The following is a 21,507-nucleotide window of genomic DNA, read 5'->3' as shown; positions in this document are numbered from 1 at the left end:
GACTTTGAAAGTTTCTCATGATTATCTAAATATTTTATGCCAAAATCGAATTTTTAACTTAATACAGCTTAATATCTCATAATTTTAAATAATTTTAATATCTCAAAATTGTAACTTGGAAAGTTGAATATTTGATTTAGTATGGTGTAATTTTGAGTAAGCTGAATTTTTGATGAATGTTTTGATCTTATAAAAGTTTTATTTCTTGTACCTTTTGTCTCTCATACTTTGAGGATGTTTTAAAAATCTTTTCCACTGGTAGAAACAGGACTTCCTTTTTTTTTCTTTTTTTTTAACTTAATATCTCACAATTTTAACTTTGAAAGTTTCTCATGATTATCTTTTTTTTTTTTTATCAAAGTAGAATTTTTAACTTAATAGGACTAATTTCTCATAATTTTACTATCCCAAAATTTGAAATCTGAAAGTTGAATATTTGATTTAGTATGGTGTAATTTTGAGTAAGTTGAATTTTTGACTTTTCATCAAAAAATATTTTTAAGAAAATGTTTTGATCTTATAAAAGTTTTATTTCTTGTACCTTTTGTCTCTCATACTGTGAGGATGTTCTTAAAATCTTTTCCACTGGTAGAAACAGGCCTTCCTTAAACTAGGAAGGCGGAGCTTACCATTGAAACAGGGTGTGGTTGTGAAACTAGTAAGGTTTGGTTTGTAGTAGTGTGCTGGGTTTTAAATGGATTTGAATGACTTCACTCCTCTGCTCACTGTAGCTGGTCTCTGACCCCCCCCCCCCCCCCTTATTTATGGCAGATGGATTTATTCTGAGAATATCTGTGCACTTCACACTGAGGAGTTTTGGAGGCTGCAGGGCTGCTGTGGGTGTCGCTTCTTTATTTATATACATAATTTTTCTTTTGTGCACCTGTTTTGCTGTCAGTGGTGCTGCTGATTCTTTGAGGTCCCTGGATTGAGCTCCGGTGCCGCCCCCGGTGCTGTGGCCGTGCAGCTGCTGCCACAGACAGGAGAGAGCGTGCTGAGGACGTGCACTCAGCAGGTGAGTCATGTCTTCCCTGAGCCAGCTTCAGGAATGGAACCATACAGGTTAAACCCAAGGAATAATTCACCTGTTTCACGTGCACACCTCATCAACAGCAGGAAGTGTTCCTCTTTAGTTAGACTTTTGCCAAATGCAGGTTCTACCCCAACATATGTTACTGTGGTAAGGACTGTGCTCTTTAGGGCATTTTGTTGAGTCCGGGATGAGCACCCCTGTAGGCGTCTGGCCCGGCCGGCCGTATGGCCCCGGCTTTCTGCCTCACTTGTTTAACTTGCTCTGTTAGTCAGCAAAAGACTATTTCATTGTTTTCACACTGACACGTTTCACAATCCACAGACGCACACGCAGCACTCAGTTTGGTGCTCGTGATGTAGAATCAGAAGCTTTTTTCTTCACGTGAGTCACTGCCAGACGAGCGCTGATTCCTTCCACAGATTCCTGGTCTATTCATGGTTTTTGTGAATGTTTGTGTTAGATGAGGCCGTGCAACTGTCACCTGTTTGTTTAGTTGGCAGGGACACAGGTGGACGGGTCACTTTGTTGTTCAGCTTTAACCGCCTGGTTTAGCTCTGTGTATTTTTCCAGGGGTTTGTAAACCGCAGCGTGAGGAGTCAACATGCTGCAAGAAGTCGTGTCAGAGGTTTTACGATTCCATAATTATCTTCAACAAAGAGCTGGTGAGTGTTTTTTATATATATATATATATATATTTTTTTTTTTTTTCTTTCAGTGTTTTATGTTTGCTGTCACCTCTTTGTCTTTCCTGAAGAAACTTTTTGAAATTTTTGGTTGGTTGTTTTTTTTTTTTTTTTAGTGGTGATATGGATCCAGAACTTGATTATCTCTAAATTGTGAGGTGATTTTTATCTTTTTTTTTCTTTTTTTTTTTAAACTAAGAGAACGTGGTGTATATGTGTCACAGCAGTGATGACTTTGAATGTGCACTTTCTTCAAAATGGTGACGTAAGTCTGGAATGTTGACCTTTTTTTTTTCCAGCAAAGGTCTGCACCACTGAATGCTGCTGTAAATACAGCACAGTGGGGTCAGAGGACAAAGAGTCACCTTTTTTGTCTCTATGTGGATAAAATTTGTGAAAGAAATGTATCCATAGAAGTTTGAACGGTGATGATCATTGGTTTAACAATGAGGTTGAACTTTGAATCTGCCTTTACCCAACAATTCTATTAAAAAAAAAAAATGTATTTTTCGCTCTGAACACAGTACTGAATAAGGATAATGGTCAAATGTGACGTGAGCTGGAAACTGTTTAACGATCAATGTGATCAGACCCGCCTAGCTATATTAAAGGGATCATATTGTGCAAAAGCTGTTAATCTTCCTTGTTATTGTTCAATATGGTTGAAGTTTCATATTAAACAATCCCCAAAGTCCTGTGTTTGGTTTTGTTTGTTTTTTTCATGAATTTGCATATAAAATTATCCTGCTATAAATATAATTAAGGCCTGAAACATCTTGTGTTGGGTCGACATCCAAATCTGGAGCCACACCCCCTGGCCGCAGCCTCAGGGAGCAGAGGTGTGGCAAGAAGCCGGTCACTTCTTGGACAATTAAAAATGTTTTAAAAGTGTTTTAAAAGTGGTTCCCCTCAGTGTCTACGGGTTTTTTTTGACTACAGTCTTCAACATGTTTTTACCCGAGGCCAAAATATGGCCATGGGGTATTGCGAAGGCCTTGCATCCGTCCATCAGTCTGTTCTCAGCACAAGTCCAGTCCTCTTACCACCAGAGTCTTCACAGGGAACATTCTTGGGACACAGACCTTAGACAAGTTCAAAGATGGCTAACCTGGACATATTTTAAGAGGTGAAAAGGTCACATTCTGTTTTCCTATTTTTATGCTCATAGGGTATTTGAGCATTGGGTTATATTTACAGTTTTTGATGTCCCCTGTCAGCTTGTTGGAACTGTAGATGATATGATCCCTTTAAAGAGACTCAAGGAGGAGACTCATCAGGATCTCGAGCATAATTTTGAACATTTATTTATTTTACATGCACAAGAATTCTGAAGTAAGAGCAGGAGCATAGGCGGTGGGTTCAAGTTGTATCATGCTGTGGATAGAAAGAGAAATGGTGTTGGGGTCATTTTAAAGGAAGAGTATATTAAGAGTGTTGGAGGTTAAGTGAGTGTCTAAAAGGGTTATAAGTGAGAAGTTGGAAATTGAATGAGGTGGTGATGAATATCATCAGTGCATATGCCTCATAGGTAGGTTGTGAGACAAAGGGGAAAGATCATTTCTGGAGTAGGAGCGGACTTGATTGGGCATGTTGGTGAAGGGAACAGAGGTGAAGAAGTAATTAGTAGATATGATATCGAGGACATGAATGTGGAAGGACAGATGGTACTTAATTTTGCAAAATGGATGGAAATGGCTGTGGGGAATACATACTTTAAGAAAAGGGAGGAAGACAGGGTGACAGATAAGAGTGGAGGAAGGTTTTTTTTTTATTATTATTTATCCTTTATTTAACCAGCTTAGTCGCAAGAGATTGAGATCTTTTACAAGAGAGACCTGGACAATTTTTAAGTTTCCAGTTCACCTGACCTGCATGTCTTTAGATGTGTGAGGAAACCGGAGCATCTGGAGGAAATGCATGCAAACACAGGGAGAAGAGGCAAACTCCACAGAGAAAGGCCACAGATGGGAATTGATCCCATGACCTTCTTGCTGTGAGGCAACAGTGCTAACCACTAAGCCACCATGCTGCCAGGTGCAATCAGGTGGACTACATTCTGCGTAGGCAATGCAAGCTAAAATAAATTAGACTGTAAGAGGGTGGCAGGAGAGAGTGCAGTTAGACAGCATAGGCTGGTGGTTTGTAGGATGACTTTAGAGGTGAAGAAGAGAGTGAGAGCTCAACAAAGGATCAGATGGTGGAAGCTGAAGGAGGAAGACTGTTGGAGGAAATTCAGTGAGCAGGTGAAAGAGGTAGTGGATGGATTTTGGACAACTGGAGGAGTACTGCAGTTGTGGTGAAGGAGAAGCTAGGAAGGTACTGGGTGTGACATCTGGATAGTGGAAGGAAGACAAGGAGACTTAGTGGTGGAACGAAAATGTCAGGAAAGCATAAGGAGAAATAAGTTGTAAAAAAAAAAAGAATTGGGATAGTCAGAGAGATGAAGAAAGTAGACAGGAGTACAGGGAAATGAGGGGTAGGATGAAAAGAGAAGCGGCAAAAGCTAAGGAAAAAGCATTTAGCAAGCTGTACAAGACGTTGTGTAGTAAGGAAGGAGAAAAGGACTTGTACCGATTGGCCAGACAAAGGGACAGAGCTGGAAATGATCTGCAGCAGGTTAGGGTGGTAAAAGATGCACATGGTAATGTGCTGGCAAGTGAGGAGTGTGTGCTGAGAAGGTGGAGGGAATATTTTGAGGAGCTGAAGAAAATGAGAGAGAGAAAAGGCTGGATGATGTGGAGATAATAAATCAGGAAGTACCAGGGATAAGTAAGGATGAAGTGAGGGTAGCTGTGGAAAGGCAGTTGGTCCAGATGACATTCCAGTGGAGGCATAGACATGTCTAGGAGAGATGGCAGTGGAGTTTTTCACCAGATTGTTTAATAAAATTTTGGAAAGGGAGAGGATGTCTGAGGAGTGGAGCCAAAGAGTGATGGTTCCTATTTTTAAGAACAAGGGTGATGTGCAGAGCTGCAGTAAATACAGAGGCATAAAGTTGATCAGCCACAGCATGAAGTTATGGGAAAGAGTAGTAGAAACTAGGCTTACAAAACAGGTGAAGATCTGTGAGCAGCAATATGGTTTCATGCTGAGAAAGAGCACTACGATGTAATGTTTGCTCTGAGAATACTGTTGGAGAAGTACAGAGAAGGACAGAAAGAGTTACATTGTGTGTTTGTGGACTTAGAAAAAGCTTTTGATAGGGTGCCAAGAGAAGATTTATGGTATTGCATGAGGAAGTCTGGAGTGGCAGAGAATTATGAGGGTAGTGCAGGACATGTACAAGGATAGTGTGACAGCGGTGAGATGTACAGTAGGAATGACAGACTCATTCAAGGTGGAAGTGGGATTACACCAAGGATCAGCTCTGAGTCCTTTCTTGTTTGCAGTGGTGATGGACAGGTTGACAGATGAGATCAGACAGGAGACTCCATGGACTATGATCTTTGCAGATGACATTGTGATCTGTATTGAGAGTAGAGAGCAAGTTGAGTCTAGCCTGGAGAGGTAGAGATATGCTTTGGAGAGAAGGGGAATGAAAGTCAGTAGACGCAAGACTGAGTACATGTGTGTGAATGGGAGGGAGCCCAGTGGAATAGTGCAGTTACAAGGAGTAGAAGTGGTGAAAGTAGATGAGTTTAAATATTTGGGGTCAACTGTTCAAAGTAATGGAGAGTGTGGTAGAGAGGTGAAGAGGAGAGTGCAGGCAGGGTGGAGCGATTGTGACTGAAGAATATCAGCAAGAGTGAAAGGGAAAGTTTACAAGACAGTAGTGAGACCAGCTATGTTGGACGGCTTAGAGACAGTGGCACTAACAAAAAGACAGGAGGCAGAGCTGAAGATGTTGTGATTCTCTTTGGGAGTGATGAGAATGGACAAGATTAGGAATGAACATATTAGCGGGACAGCTCAAGTTGGATGGTTTGGAGACGAAGAGGGAGGCCAAAGAGGAGGTTTATGGATGTTCTGAGGGAGGACACGCAGGTGGCTGGTGTGACAGGAAGATATAGAGGACACAGTAAGATGGAAACGATTGATCTGCTGTGGCGCCCCCTAATGGGTGCAGCCGAGAGAAGAATTAAAATGCAACTCCACTGTTTGACCTCGTGTACATTGCCCCATCAGCCCCACAGAAAACATTTCCTCAACATTTCACGCATGCTTGTGAAAAAGTTGGAAGAGTTCCAGTTTACGACATCTCTATATTGCTATACATTGATTCACATTTTCAACACTAATATTACAAGATCTTTCACAAATGTGATTACTCTTAAGATTGGCAAAGCTTAGGGGGCTGTCAGTAAGGCAACATGCAATTATCAATAACTTTTCATCAGTGCCTTCCAGCAATTTCTGTCGTGGACTGTAACGTAATACTACATTGTGTTGTGGTTGACATCAAAACACAGAATCAAGACCTGCAAATGTTTTTTGTTTTTTTCCCATCCAGTCATCAAACTTTGGCATTTGTTTTTAAGACAGCCCAGTCTCACGTTTATTTTTCATGCCCCGTCACAAAAAATACCCCATTTTCTTACCTCCATCAGAAACCCATAGATTAATGTACTTTTCGTAACCCAGTCCCATGAACTGCTGTGAGACTGGGTTGTTTTAAGATTACTGGATTGGATTGCGGTTCAGTGAATTATGGCATCCATCAGAGATGTGTTCTGGGTCCTATATTTTTCAGTGCTTGCATGGACTGGGTGTTGGGTGGGGTTGGGGAGACCAATGGCTTAGGTTTCATTAGTAATGAGGAACGTTTTACTGGCCTTGACTTCACAGATGATGGCAGGATCTTTGAGGAATGAATGTCTGAGTTTCCAATTCATGTGGATCTTGATCTAGGATGTTCAGTGACTTCCAGAGCTCGGCCATCAGAAATGTATGTGTATGTGGGGACAGTGTTGAACTAGTTGAGGGATTCATATATCTTGGTAGTGACTTACATTTCTTTGAGATGACAAAATGCCTGGGAAGAACTTGTCAATTCGTGAGGTCACTGGCTTGAGGAGTTTGGTGAAGTTTTCCTGTCTTACTTTTTGGTTGTTGACATGGATGCTAACCATTGAGCTAAGGCAACACCTAGATGGTTGTCTTTAGTATGATGTCTCTTTGGAGTATCCTTGGGTACCTCTGGAATGACTGAGTCTTCAACATTTTTGCCAAGTACGTAGCTCATTTCTCTGGGCATGATCCAGTATTGAGGACAACAGCAGATGGAGAAGACCAAAGCTATGCAAGTTTTTCATGTGACTGCAGCAAGTAGATGGGTACTTGAAAGAGAGATGAATGGACTCTTTGTCTGTCCGGCTGGTTGACATCCAGCACCCAAGGTCGTTCCATAGTGTGATGGATGTAGCGGCATGCAGCAATGCTCCCAGACCTGACCTACGTAGGCTTGCTGAAAATGTGTAAAATAGAATTTTGAAAGGCTTTTTGAAGACATGAACTTATAAATCCACCCTAAAATGTTGGAGATAATCTTAACTTGCAGTTGCCTGATGTCCCATTCTTTACTTTAAGTGATTTGTTGGGTCTTCTCTGCAGATGCCAGGGTCAGAGACTACCCACTCATGCAGAGCCCTGTACAGATGACCACCATCCTGGTTGCCTATGTGGTTTTTGCCATGTACATTGGGCCTCGACTGATGGTAAACCGTAAACCCTACAATCTCAAAACGCCCATGATTATCTACAACCTCAGCATGGTTTTACTCAATGCCTTCATAGTTTACGAGGTAGGACTTATTTCTAACTTTCTTTTTAAGAGGTATACTGTGCAAAATGTCTTTCTCTGCCTTTTACGGTTAAACGTGGTTACTGTAAATATCCTCACAATCTCTCACTTCCATGACTTTGCATAGAAAATCTCCTCTTCCAAGCAAAATTTGCTCTAGAAATCTCTCGTTTTACCTCTTCTGACATACGTATTGTAGCGTCCCCGGCTGAATGATGGTCAGACTCTTTAACTGATGGTTCACGGTGTTTATTTTCATGAGCCTTATGAACACTTGAACACACCGTAAGAGCTATAAAGGATAAAAATGTCTGACCTTGTGCTTTGCTGTGTGACACATGCCTGCTGAGTTTGTCTATCACATGCTCTGTAAGCTCAGAAGTGGAATGGGTGTGGCCATATATCGTCTATGGGTGTGGCAAGCGGGCCCACTGGTCCTAGGGTCCACTGGTCCTAACCTCTTTGTATTATTTGATGGTGTATATTGCAACCCCAAACTTACTTTAAAGTTCACAAATAAATGTAATACTTTCAAATTGCTAACAAACTAGATCCAGCTTTGTTCAATTCACAAAAATAAAACATATGATTTTGTTGACATACACCATTAATCACCTTTAATTGTACTGTTGTCTATAAAGCTTTTGAATTGAAAATCAACGAATAATGGTAATTCACCATAGTTAAATGTTTTTATTGTCACACTTTTGTAACATTATTTAACATACTTTGTTGCAACATAAAGCCTACCATAAATGTAAAAACAACTTCAACTTCTGTTTAAAAAAAAAAAATGCACAAAACTGGTGATGGTTTAAGCAATAATATCAAATTTTGTTGATATATTTTGCAACTTTAAATATTGAAATTCTTTAAGCATTAGCTCTGGTTTAGTGTGCACATGTCCTTTATTGTGTATGTAGTCTCGTGGAGCAGTGTGACGTGTATAACACATTCAAGGCTAAAGCAAACATTTTAAAACACACACACGTGTGTGTGTGTGTGTGTGTGTGTGTGTGTGTGTGTCATCACGGAGACATTTCACGTCCATTAAGCGGCAAGAAACAGGTGACATACGGGTTTAAAACAGCGTATCAGCCGTTTAAAACCGCATGTCACCTGTGTTTTTTTTTGTTGTTGTTGTTTAAGGGATTATTCAACATTAATTTTCTTTTAAATAAAAGTTCCTTATAGAGGTTGACAGTTTTATGACATTTGAGTCTACAAGCTTAATACTGATTATATATTGTTCAAATTCAGCCAGACGTCCATCTAAATTGGGGGTTAAAACAGGTGCTGTGCTCACAAACATACATACACATCCACAGACATTCTCAAAGTAAAAAAGTACTTTCATTGAAGGCTCCATTGAAAAGAACACAAAGCAAAAGATTAAAAAAAAAAAAAAAAATTCCACTCACCCCAGTCAGTGTAAGGATTTCCAAATTAGTCCACACACACAAAAAAAGCCCTCATGCACGCAATCGCAATTGTGATCGCCAGCCATGGAACATTCCACTTGTCCACACTCAGATCCCCAGCCAGATAATAATGTCCAGGTCCACTTGCTCTTGGGTTCTGATCATGCACGCATAATGTCCAATCACAGTTCTGCCTTCAACTCAACTTCTGTCGGGATCGTGGCACATTAGTCCATTAGCTCCTGAAAATAGCATCTTCTGAGTTTTTCCAAACCGAGACATATATCTGCGTGTCCAGGCATGTCCATGATCCCAGCAGCATGCAGCTGCGACACAAACAGCAGCTTCACAGCACTTTAAGTTCCAAAATCTGACAGACTCTGAAAAAGTTAAGAGTTTTGGGTTGAAGTGTGTCTCCTCTGTAAATCCGAGCCACTGCTTTCAAAGAAAAGCTCAGAAGCTTCGTTATCAGACAGAACCGCATTTGTTTTGCTCCGTTTGTCTCTGTCTGGGATGTTTCTGTTTTGCTCTTAATTACGCCACACGCAGAGAAGTGCAGAGAATTGCAGAGTGAGGCGTTTTCTGGAAATGCACCTGTTTCCTTGCTTTGGGACAAGAATAAAAAAAACATCAGAAACCACTAATCATGAGCACATGCGTGCAGGGAGATTTAGAATCATGAGTACTTTGAATTTGTGTTGCTAACTGGGATGTTAAAACACATGCGATATGTCCTTTAACGTATTTACATTTATATTATGTATTTGCATTGAACTTACTAAATAAAATCTCACACACACTTTCAATATGTAGATGATTTACTGCCTCCTGCTGGAATGGCGTGCGAGTCCAGGATGTAATTATCAACATCCATTGTTCAGTGTTGTTGGCTAATATCCAAAAATATTAGTCCTATCAATGTTTGGCGGCGTTCATCCTTGACCAAAAATACATAAGCATTCTAAATGGAAAATGTCAGCTCTCCCCAGTTTTTCCATGAATGAAGTTGCACACACGCACAGCTTTTTGTCTTTTCTGCATTCTGCCGCAAGCAGGTACTTTTACTTTTACACACCCACAAACAGACATAGTGGAAGACATCAGCACACAACAGTTTTCACTCATGGTAACGGCAACATGACACTTAACTAAACTGACTAAACAGTGCACTGTTTCTTTCTCTTTTTGCTCTGTATGCACCACTCTGCATTTAATCATTAGTGATCGATCTCTGCTCCCCTCCACAGCATGTCTTTTTCTTGGTTCTCTCCCTCAGCCCCAACCAGTCCCAGCAGAAGACTGCCCCTCCCTGAGCCTGGTTCTGCTGGAGGTTTCTTCCTGTTAAAAGGGAGTTTTTCCTTCCCACTGTAGCCAAGTGCTTGCTCACAGGGGGTCGTTTTGACCGTTGGGGTTTTACATAATTATTGTATGGCCTTGCCTTACAATATAAAGCGCCTTGGGGCAACTGTTTGTTGTGATTTGGCGCTATATAAAAAAATTGATTGAATTGATTGACTAAACCAACTGAGCTACAAAAACACAATACATCAATAACACTAGCAACACTGTTAAACTAACATGAACCACAATAAGAACATTCAAAGCCCTAAACTCCCATGGTGCATTACAGCACAACATCCATTGTTCAGTGTTGCTGGCTAATATCTAATTTCTCCAAAAATATTGGTCCTGTCAACTTTGTGTTTCCGTAGCATTCATCCTTGACCCCAAATACATAAACATACCAAATGGCAAATGTCAGCTGTCCCTGGTTTCTCCGTGATCAAAGCCGCACACACACAGAGGCCACTTGGCTATTATAATATAGATATAGTCTGTGGTGTGGATCCATGCAGAGCACAATGTTGCAACATTAATATGAAGAAATGTCTGAGCGCAACAATGATGTACAAAATTCAATGTTGTAGCTTCCAGAAGGGTGGTATTTAATGAGGCAAACTGTAGACTAGGTGTCACCAACTCTGTTCCTGGAGAGCACCTGCCCTGCATGTTTTCCACATCTGCCTACTCAAGTCACACCTGATTTCTTTAATATGGGTTTTTCCATCTCTTGATTGGCTGAGAACACCTGATAGGGTTAATGTCCTGGTAGTGGAACGGGGACAGTTGGAAAACATGCAGAGCAGGTGCTCTGCAGGAACAGAGTTGGTAAGCCCTACCATCAACCATAATCTTCAGCCTCATAGGCCGTATTCAGCCCTCGTGCCTCCTGTTCGTGACCACCACATTTAATTTAATCATGCCAGTGAATGCAGTTGTCTAACAGCTTCTAATGTGCTCCATCACGTAGTTCATGATGTCTGGATGGGTGACGACCTTTACCTGGAGGTGTGACCTTATTGACCTGTCGACCAGCCCACAGACTCTTAGGGTAAGACTCAATGAAGATACAAATCTCATCATCCTGCAGTTTTCATTTAGTTTTCAAAAGCGTTTTGCTTTGAGTACCTGAAAAACATCTGGTGAGGAGTCAGTGTTGAGAGTTCAATGTATATTTCTCCTTCTCCAGATGATTCGAGTGTCTTGGATGTTTTATTTTTCAAAATACATCGAACTTCTTGACACTGTAAGTATCGTCTCAGATGTGTTGATATTGATGTTTTTGGTGTCTGATGGTTGCTGATGGGTTTAATTTCAGATATTCTTTGTGCTGAGGAAGAAACAAAGTCAGATCACATTTCTCCACGTCTTCCATCACTCCTTCATGCCTTGGACTTGGTGGTGGGGGATTACGCTGACTCCTGGTGAGTGTTAAACAGAGTGACCTCAGGGTGGCACACGTACCACTTTTTTTAAAGGTAGACTGTGCATTAAAAAAAGATGCTTAAAAACATTGTTTAGGATGTCATGTTGCATTCAAAATGACTGAGAACATTAAAATATGGTTTCTTCTCTAAAGCTGGAGGAATGGGCTCCTTTCATGCCATGGTGAATGCAGCTGTGCACGTCATCATGTACTTCTACTATGGAGTCTCAGCAGCAGGACCCCGCTTCCAGAAATACCTATGGTGGAAAAAGTACATGACTGCCATTCAGCTGGTACATCCCCCAAGTGTGTGTGTGTGTGTTTGGACTCTCACGCTAAAATTAAGGGGTTAAACAAAAAATTACATTAATAATTTTGGACCCAGAAAGCCAAGGGTTACTGCAAGGATTTAATTTGATTTTTGTCATTTATTTCCTGCTGTTGCTGTTTGTCCGGGTTGCGATGGCAGCAGATCAAACAGCTCATTTCAATTTTCAATTTATTTTTATTTATATAGCGCCAAATCACAACAAGGTTGCCCCAGAGCAACAGTGCTAAGGAAAAACTCCCTGTGAGGAAGAAACCTCAAGCAGACCAGACTCAAAGGGGTGACCCTCTGCTAATTACAAAACAATTCACAAAATGAAAATACAGGAAATGTTGCCGGTGCACAGCACGGATTCCGGAACAGATACCACACCCATCTCTGGATGGAGCTGCACCTCAAACAGAGAGAAAAGAAAAAAAGCAGAATCAACCATCAGAAAGACAACAAATACAGTATAATTTGTCAGCATTAAGTAACAAGAAAAACAGAATAAATACTAAGGTGATCACCGGCCACTAGCCCTAAGCTTCACTAAAAGACCCAGAATTTAAATAAAGTTGAGGCCGCGGCACACTCAGTTTCCTAATAAAATGATTTCAAAGAGTAAAAAGCACAGAAACATACTATGCCAGTATGCTAGCCATACAAAAGGGAAAATAAGTGTGTCTTAAGTCTGGACTTAAAAGTCTCTAAAGAATCTGACTTTTATTGACACAGGGAGATCATTCCACAGAATAGGGGCATGATAAGAGAATGATCTGTGACCCACAGACTTTTTATTCACCCTCGGCACACTAAGTAGTCCTGCACCTTGAGAACGCAAAGCCCGGGCCGGTACGTAGGGTTTAATTAGGTCAGCTAGGTAGGGAGGTGCCAGTCTGTGAACAATTTTATAGGCTAGTATAGCAGAACCTTAAAATCTGATCTCACTGGGACAGGAAGCCAGTGAATGGATGCCAAAATGGGTGTAATGTGGACAAAGTTTCTGTTTCATGTCAAAACTCTGGCAGCAGCACATCCCAAACCTCCCTATCCTCTGCCTAGTCCTGTAACCCTTCTCCGGCAATGCCGAGGTGTTACCAAGCCAGTTGGGAAATATAATCCCTCCTGTATGTTCTAGGTCCTCCCTGAGGCCTCTTCACAGTTGGACATGCCTGGAAGACCTCCGTAGGGAGACCATCCTCACCAGATGCCTGAACCACCTCAGCTTGCTCCTTTGATCCAGGGAAGCAGCGGCTCTACTCTGAGTCCCTCCTGGACAGTGGAGCCAGATACCCAATGGAGGAATCTCATGTCCGCCACTTGTATCCACGACCTTATTCTTTCAGTAATTACCCAAAGTTCATGACCATTGGTAAGAATAGGAGTGTAAATTGTGAGTCTCGCCTTCTGGCTCAGCTCCTTCTTCACCACAATGGTCTAGTGTCCATAAAATACTGGACATTGCCCCAATCCATCTATTGAGCTCACGCTCCAACTTACTCCTACTTGTGAACAAGACTCAAAGATACCTGTACTTCAATTTATTTTCATTTATATAACGTCAAATCACAACAAAGTTGCCTCAAGGCACTTCACACAAGTACAGTCTAACCTTTCTAACCCCCAGAGCAACAGTGGTAAGGAAAAACTCCCTCTGAGGAAGAAATCTCAAGCAGGCCAGACTCAAAGGGGTGACCCTCTACTAATTACAAAACAATTCACAAAATGAACATACAGGAAATGTTGCCGGTGCACAGGACAGTTTCCGGAACAGATACGTCGCACCTCAAACAGAGAGAAAAGAAAAAAAAAAAAGAATCAAGCATCAGAAAGACAACAAATACAGTGTAATTTGTCTGCATTAAGCAACAACAAAAACAGAAGAAATACTAAGGTGATCGCCGGCCACTAGCCCTAAAGACTTGGTTACATGTAGACGGTTTTGTCGGCGAGTAGTACGTAGACCGAAGTTCGCAGTAGTTCCGGCTGTTTTCGCGGTGGAAAGGGGCGGGGCTCCTCCTTGCTCTTTCCCCCAAAAAACTCTGTCATAATTGTGTTTAGAAGCCAGTCATCATTTGCTTTATTATACATCTGTGCAGTTAATTAATAAAATATTCTCTACAGGCGATTCACTCGCGCACACGTAAAAAAAAAAAGAAAGAAATAAAGAAACTCCCTCCCTGCTGCTGCTGTTTGCAGCGGGGCTCCTCCTCACTCTTTCCCCCAAAAAACTCTGTCATAATTGTGTTTAGAAGCCAGTCATCATTTGCTTTATTATACAGCTGTGTAGCTAATAAGCAAAATAATCTCCAGGACGATTCGCGCGCGCACGCACATAAAATAAAAATAAAAAGAAGCTCCGCTCCACGCTGCTGTGGTGCTGCTGCTCGCTCCAAAAACTGTCATGATTGTAAAATAAAGGACAAAAGAGACATAAGTCCTGCTCACAGGCTGCTACCAGATACAGGACATGTTCACATCTTCAAACTCCAGAAATCTCCACGTCACTACATATTCAGTCCCTGATTGGTCACCGCGACGAGAACTGCGGCACTACAGGAAGCGGCAGGATGAAACGGCGATTAAAAAGTATCAAACGCCGTTGTTCGCGTTGTCGCTGTCGTCACGGGAGGTCTCCGGGAGCGCTCCCGGAATTATTCGACATGTTGAATAATTTTTTCGACGATTCTTGGTAAAGCCGGAACTAAGCCACGCCCCCTAGTGCCGGCGTTAACAACGGCGTGTGATCCTTAAGACAGCCAAAAACTCTTCCGGGACGCTTCCGGGAGCTCTTACCGTCTGTGTGTAAACAGGGCTTAAGCTTCACTAAAAGACCCAGAATTTAGGTTGAGGCACGCTCCGTTTCCTAATAAAATGAATTCAAAGAATAAAAAGCATAGAAATGTACTATGCCAGTATACTAGCCATACGAAAGGGAAAATAAGTGCATCTTAAGTCTAGACTTGAAAGTCTCTACAGAATCTGACTGTTTTATTGACGCAGGGAGATCATTCCACAAAACAGGGCCATGATAAGAGAAAGCTCTGTGACCCGCAGACTTCTTATTCACCTTAGGTACACTAGGTAATCCTGCACCTTGAGAACGCAAAGCCCGGGCCGGTACATAGGGTTTAATTAGGTCAGCTAGGTAGGGAGGTGCCAGTCTCTAAACAATTTTATAGGCTAGTAGCAGAACCTTAAAATCTGATCTCACTGGGACAGGAAGCCACAGTGAAGAGATGCCAAAATGGGTGTAATGTGGTCAAAATTTCTGCTTCGTGTCAAAACTCTGGCAGCAGCACATCCCAAACCTCCCTATCCTCTGCCTAGTCCTGTAACCTTTCCCCAGCAATGCCGAGGTGTTTCCAAGCCAGTTGGGAAATATAATCCCTCCCATATGTTCTGGGTCCTCCCCAAGGCCTCTTCACAGTTGGACATGCCTGGAAGACCTCCGTAGGGAGACCATCGTCACCAGATGCCTAAACCACCTCAGCTTGCTCCTTTGATCTGAGGAAACGGTGGCTCTACTCTGACTCCCTCCTGGACAGTGGAGCCAGATACCCAATGGAGGAATCTCATTTCCGCCACTTGTATTCATGACCTTATTCTTTCAGTAATTACCCAAAGTTCATGACCATTGGTAAGAATAGGAGTGTAAACTGTGTCTCGTTTTCTGGCTCAGCTCCTTCTTGACCACAATGGTCTAGTGTCCATAAAATACTGGACATTGCTCCAATCCGTCTATTGATCTCACGCTCCAACTTACTCCTACTTGTGAACAAGACTCAAAGATACTTCAATTTATTTTCATTTATATAGCGCCAAATCACAACAAAGTTGCCTCAAGGCGTTTCACACAAGTAAGGTCTAACCTTACCAACCCCTAGAGCAACCACAGAGGCAACAGTGGTAAGGAAAAACTCCCTCTGATTTGAGGAAGAAACCACTCTTAACACTTAAACTCCTCCACTTGGGGCAATAATTGTCCCCTGACCTGGAGCGGTCAGAATCCACCCTTTTCTGACAGAGGACCACAGTCTCAGATTTGACGGTGCTGAGTCACATCCCGTTCACTTCACACGCTGCTTCAGACCTGTTCAGTGAGCATCAAAGGTCACTGCTTGATGAAGCAAACAGAGCCACATCATCCACAAACAGCAGAGATTCCACTTTGAGATGAGATTAGGTAGAAATTTATTGATCCCTTGGGATGACTCCCACAGGGAAATTGAGGTTCCACCACACAGAGTATCAAAATTGATTTACTGGCTACTACTGTTCCTCTCCTTCCTGTCCTCTGTCTTCCTGTTACTCCTCCTCTCCCTGACTGAGGAGTTGTACAGACTGAGGTCACCAAACTGGACACCCTCCTGTCCTTGGCTGCACCTTGAAATCCCGTACGTGAACATCACAGACAGGATTAATGACAAGGTGGCAGCCCTGGTGGAGTCCAACGCCCACTGGGAACGGGTCCGATGTAATGACGACAATACCAAAAAAACTGTTTGAAGACAATATTATTTACTAAAGGCTAAGTACAAGCATACTTGCTCGTTAATGCTTTTGTTTTGATGTTCCAAATCTGTTTTCTCTCAGCATATTTAAAAAAAACCCACTTTGTCTCCTTTTAAACTCCAGATTCAGTTCATTCTGGTGTCCATTCACATCAGCCAGTACTACTTCATGGAGAAGTGCGACTACCAGGTCCCGCTGTGGATCCACCTGATCTGGATGTACGGTGTCTTCTTCTTCCTCCTCTTCTCCAACTTCTGGATTCAAGCCTACGTAAAGGGGAAGCGGCTTCCGGTCACGGAGCACATGCCGACACAGAACGGCTTGGACAGCGAAAGCATTACTGTGGTGGCCAACGGCAAACACCTACACAATGGGGTGGCACACCACTTTACCAACGGCAAAGCCCTCCTCAGCAAAGTAAAAGAAGTCTAACTGTGACTCTGGAAATGTGAGGAAGCCGCCTTTGAATTTGTCCTTCGTATGTTGTCGTACATTGAAATTGCACAAATTCTAGCCCTCCTGTGATGTTGTGTGGGGGAGTTTTTTTGTTTGTTTTTGTTTTGGATTTTTCCCCAAATGCAAGTCTAGTCTTTCTTTGAGAACATGCAAACATCTTGGGATGTGAATGGCTTATTGTGCCGGTGATCTCTCTTCACCACACTGTGTTTGGACCCGTGTTGTGGACTGTGATGCACGCTGCGTAACGATTGGTGCTCATTTGTCACACCTAGTATTCTTGAGCTTGACCCACACAAGCTCAATCTTACTGTACACTGCTGTTCAGGGTGGTGTAACCCTTCATTAGTTTGGGAGTATCGCACAATTTCCACTCAAGACTAGCACATGTAAATACCTGCTACAGTGGTTCAAACCAAAGCTTTTGTCAAATAGTTTCATTTTTTATTTATTTGTCTTTTGCAATAAAACAAATTTTAGACAAAGATCTGTGTTTAAAATTGGTTTTGGTGTGTGTTTGATAATAAACATACCACACTTAAATATTTAAAGCTACAGAGTGTAGAATTTTAGGTGTGTTAATTAGATTAAATGGAATATAGCATTCATAACTGTTTCTGCATTATTACCTGCAATGAATCAATGTCTTTGTACACTGAAAAAAGAGAATAGTTGAACAAAATAAAAGTAATTGTTTCAATTGGTAACATCTAAATAAATTAAGTTGTTTGAACTTAAGTTTGCAAGTTAGAGTTGATCTAACTTATTAACTTAAATTCAGAAAACATTCATTTAGGTGTTAAATGAAACAACTTTAAGTTGGTTCTTTTTTCAAGTATAAGATTAGAATGAGGTTTTCAAATCTTCATGAAACCAGCGCCCCATCATGGAGGCCACCAGTTTGATACAGTACCCCGAAATAGAAAAATACTTCACCTTTCACGCTTTGTAGCACGGCTTGAAAACTGATAAACGCCAATTCTACAGTAAGGGATTTACAATGAGCAAAATCTGGCTATATTTTAGATTTTAAAAAATTTGCTCAGATTGTAACTCAGTTGCTGTCGAATTACCCAGAAAAAGGAATTGGCAGTTTCTCACCTAAGCATTGTACGAGGTCTGTGAGAAAAGTGTCCGACCTTATTTTTTTTTTTTTTAAAACCATATGGATTTGAATCATGTGTGATTACATCAGCCAAGCTTGAACCCTCGTGGGCATGCGTGAGTTTTTTTCACGCCTGTCAGTGATGTCATTCGTCTGTGGGCACGCCTTGTGGAAGGAGTGGTCCAGCCCCCTCGTCGGAATTCCTTTGTCTAAGTTGCTGAGAGACTGGCGCTGTGCTTGATCAAAATTTTTTCAAAAACTGTGAGGCACATCTGAGTGGACACCATTCGAGAAATTCAGCTGGTTTTCGCTGAAAATTTTAATGGCTGATGAGAGATTTTGGATTGTTTCTATCGCTTTAAGGACTTCCCACGGAGTGGGACGTCGCGCAGCCCTCCGAGGCGACGTCGTCATCCTGTTTCAAGCTGAAAACCTCCAAATTTAAGCCTCTGTTGACCCAGGACGTCGTGAGAGAACAGAGAACTTTCAGAAGAGGTCGGAATCAGGAGTTTATCCAGACATTCCACTGTTAAAGATTTTTTTTAATGAGACGTGCGGACGGATTGGCGCGTCGGGTCACAGCTGGCATGGTGCGCCCGCCACAGGAAAAACACCTCCGTTGGAAGCCTTAAGGACAAGTTGGAACATGCCCTGCTGTTAAACAAGTATCTCAGATACTCACTCAACTGAAAGCCACCAAAAGCCGCCTGGATTTTACAAATGGTTATCAACACGGTGTTGTTCCAGTGGCAGGCTGCGAGCCGACGCGCCAATCCGTCCACGTCTTTCATTAAAAAAAAATCTTTAACAGTGGAACGTCCGGATAAACTGCTGATTCCGACCTCTTCTGAAAGTTCTCTGTTCTCTCACGACGTCCTGGGTCAACAGAGGCTTAAATTTGGAGGTTTTCAGCTTGAAATAGGATGACAACGTCGCCTCGGAGCACTGCGCGACGTCCCGCTCCGTGGGAAGTCCTTAAAGCGATAGAAACAATCCAAAATCTCTCATCAGCCGTTAAAATTTTCACCGAAAACCAGCTGAATTTCTCGAATGGTGTACACTCGGATGTGCCTCACAGTTTTTGAAAAAATTTTGATCAAGCACAGCGCCAGTCTCTCAGCAACTTCTCAGACAAAGGAATTCCGACGAGGGGGCTGGACCACTCCTTCCACAAGGCGTGCTCACAGGCGAATGACGTCACCGACAGGTGTGAAAAAACTCACGCATGCGCACGAGGGTTCAAGCTTGGCTGATGTAATCACACGTGATTCAAATCCATATGGTTTTTAAAAAAAATAAAACTGTCGGTTTCTTTTCTCGCAGACCTCTATATATACTGATTGCTAGTGCAGGCTACCAAGTTAGAGAACCCTCATTTTTGTGAGCTGGAGGACATCTTACTAATCACAAGAGAAGGCAAGGGAGCATGAATCCCCTCCCAAAGAAGGGGAACAAAATCATGACCAGCAACTTCATAATGTTGCTTTGACCATGGCGTTATTCCAGTTGACTGGTATTACAAACGTCCACACATTGACCCTGCGTGGTGTGTTTATGGATTGTCCTTCAGTTCTGTTTCAAGACACCAGTTACCAGTTGGACTGTTCTCCTGTGTTCCTGGCTTCTACCCAAGTAGTGACCAAGTCCATCATCTGCAGATCTTAAGACTCAACGTAGACTGCTGTGTGCTTTGACAGCACCTGCTACAACTGTTACAAATAAACCAGCTTTTACCTTCCACTGTTGTGGGTCTTTGTATTAGAGCCCTCTGTCCAAGCTGTTATCAATACTGTCTGAAACCTCAGCACTAGAGGACATAAAATCCTACGCAATGTAGCTTTAAAACTCAAAATTGAAAGGATTTTCATCCTGCATATTCAAGTCCTATTTTACATGCATAGATGTGCACAGTTGCACCTGCGACGCATAACTTCAAAACAAGTGTGTTCTTTAGCTGCACAGTTGTGTGTAGTTATGACTGTTCAGTTTTGAAATGTAACAATATAACTATTTCTCAGGTATAGCAAATTTCTGTGCAGAAACAATCATCCCCATTCATTGTGCACATTGCTCAGCTATATTCCCTTTCTTTTCCAGCTAAATTCATACAAAATCCTTTCTGTGGGATTGTGTGGAGGTATGACATTTGAGTTTTAGGAAGTGCTGTTAAGAAAATGGTTTATGTACTAGTAGGAGCATTCTGTGCATTAACTCTACGAGTATTCTTCACTCTACCACCTTTTACTTTTGTGCCTAAATTCATACTAAATCCTTTCTGCAGGGTTGTGTGAAGGTACGACTTATTTGAAGTTTAGAAGGCAGCCATTGTGAACGGTCAGTTTATGTTGGCTTTTACTCACGTCCAATGTGCCAAACAGCTACACCGGAACTTTCTCTCTTTGTGAGCGACAAGCCCATGTGGAGGTGACACCATGCCCTTTCTTCTTGGCTGCGAGCCTGTCCCAAGTGCTCACCTGCAAGCTCCTCCAGGCTTGACTCTAGGAGGTGGCCCTGGCTTCCCTAATGCGGGGAGGTGACTCTTTCCATACATGCTATTCATGAAGTTTACCTTTTTATTAAATCGCCCTCTGTCTCCTCCCCTGGAATTAATAAGCCAAGAGAAGCCCTACCCTCAAGACAACACAGCTCACTGGCCCTCAAACCTCTTCACAACAAAGGAGTTGAATCATATGGCTTGGAAACACCTTTGAATCCTCCACACACTTGGTTAGAAAACATGAAAAAAAAATTGATCCTTTGAGAGCTGCATTGGAAGGTGAGCAAATATGTATCTGCAGGGAATTTAAATTTATGGCATCAAATCTTACAACACATAAGGCACCCCAAGGAGCTTCACAAGGGTAAGGTCTACCCACACTCCCCCCAGAGCAAGCAACAGCAGTAAGGACAAACTATTTATGGAAGAAACCTCAAGCAGACCAGACAGGCCCCACCCACACAGAGGTGTATTTAGGTGTATCCACAAACGTTTTGTCATGTGTTCACATTTAGTCACTCTGGGACTTGTTTTCAGACTCAAACAGCGCAAAATGTCAATGTATGACAGAATCCAAAACTTGTGAAACATGTCTGCATTTGTACAAGAGCTTTATGCATGTGCTCCACATTTTCTGTGAGCACATTACAGCACGACATGCAGACTACATTAGTTTCACTGGTTTCCTGTGGATGTTTCTTGAAAAGGTGCCGTTATACAAAATCTGCCATCTGCCATGTCTGGGACAAGATTCAGAACTGTGCAGCCACATCTCATGCATTAAACCAAATCTTGTGTACAGAGACCATATACAGGGAGTCCCCAGATTATTCTTTTGCACTTTGTTAAATGTGCTTTGAGGCAAACCAATCTGTATTGCACAACCAATACACAGAATTAGAACACTATACAAAACTGAAAGGAGTCAGGATGAATTTGGCAGCATTCAAAGCTACACCATATTTGTCCCCACTCAGGAG

General features: G+C 42.1%; 1 protein-coding gene across 2 annotated transcripts; it reads left to right on the top strand.

The window, feature by feature from the left end:
* Positions 1-608: 608 nt before the first annotated feature.
* elovl1a (ELOVL fatty acid elongase 1a) lies at positions 609-17,421 on the top strand. Of its 2 annotated transcripts, XM_034183430.1 has the most exons (8): positions 609-1,015; positions 1,604-1,695; positions 7,267-7,457; positions 11,189-11,269; positions 11,408-11,464; positions 11,537-11,642; positions 11,798-11,937; positions 16,593-17,421. In XM_034183430.1, the coding sequence occupies exons 2-8, from the start codon at positions 1,635-1,637 to the stop codon at positions 16,899-16,901; spliced, it is 945 nt and encodes a 314-aa protein (XP_034039321.1). In that variant the 5' UTR covers positions 609-1,015; positions 1,604-1,634; the 3' UTR covers positions 16,902-17,421. The 2 variants fall into 2 exon arrangements, with proteins under 2 accessions (XP_034039321.1, XP_034039320.1); XM_034183429.1 differs by lacking the exon at positions 609-1,015 and having other exon boundaries at positions 1,202-1,695.
* The last annotated feature ends 4,086 nt before the right edge of the window (positions 17,422-21,507 follow it).

Source organism: Thalassophryne amazonica, chromosome 12 (assembly GCF_902500255.1).
Source record: "Thalassophryne amazonica chromosome 12, fThaAma1.1, whole genome shotgun sequence".
Classification (NCBI taxonomy): Eukaryota; Metazoa; Chordata; class Actinopteri; order Batrachoidiformes; family Batrachoididae; genus Thalassophryne; species Thalassophryne amazonica.
This window is presented reverse-complemented; position numbering and strand designations above follow the sequence as displayed.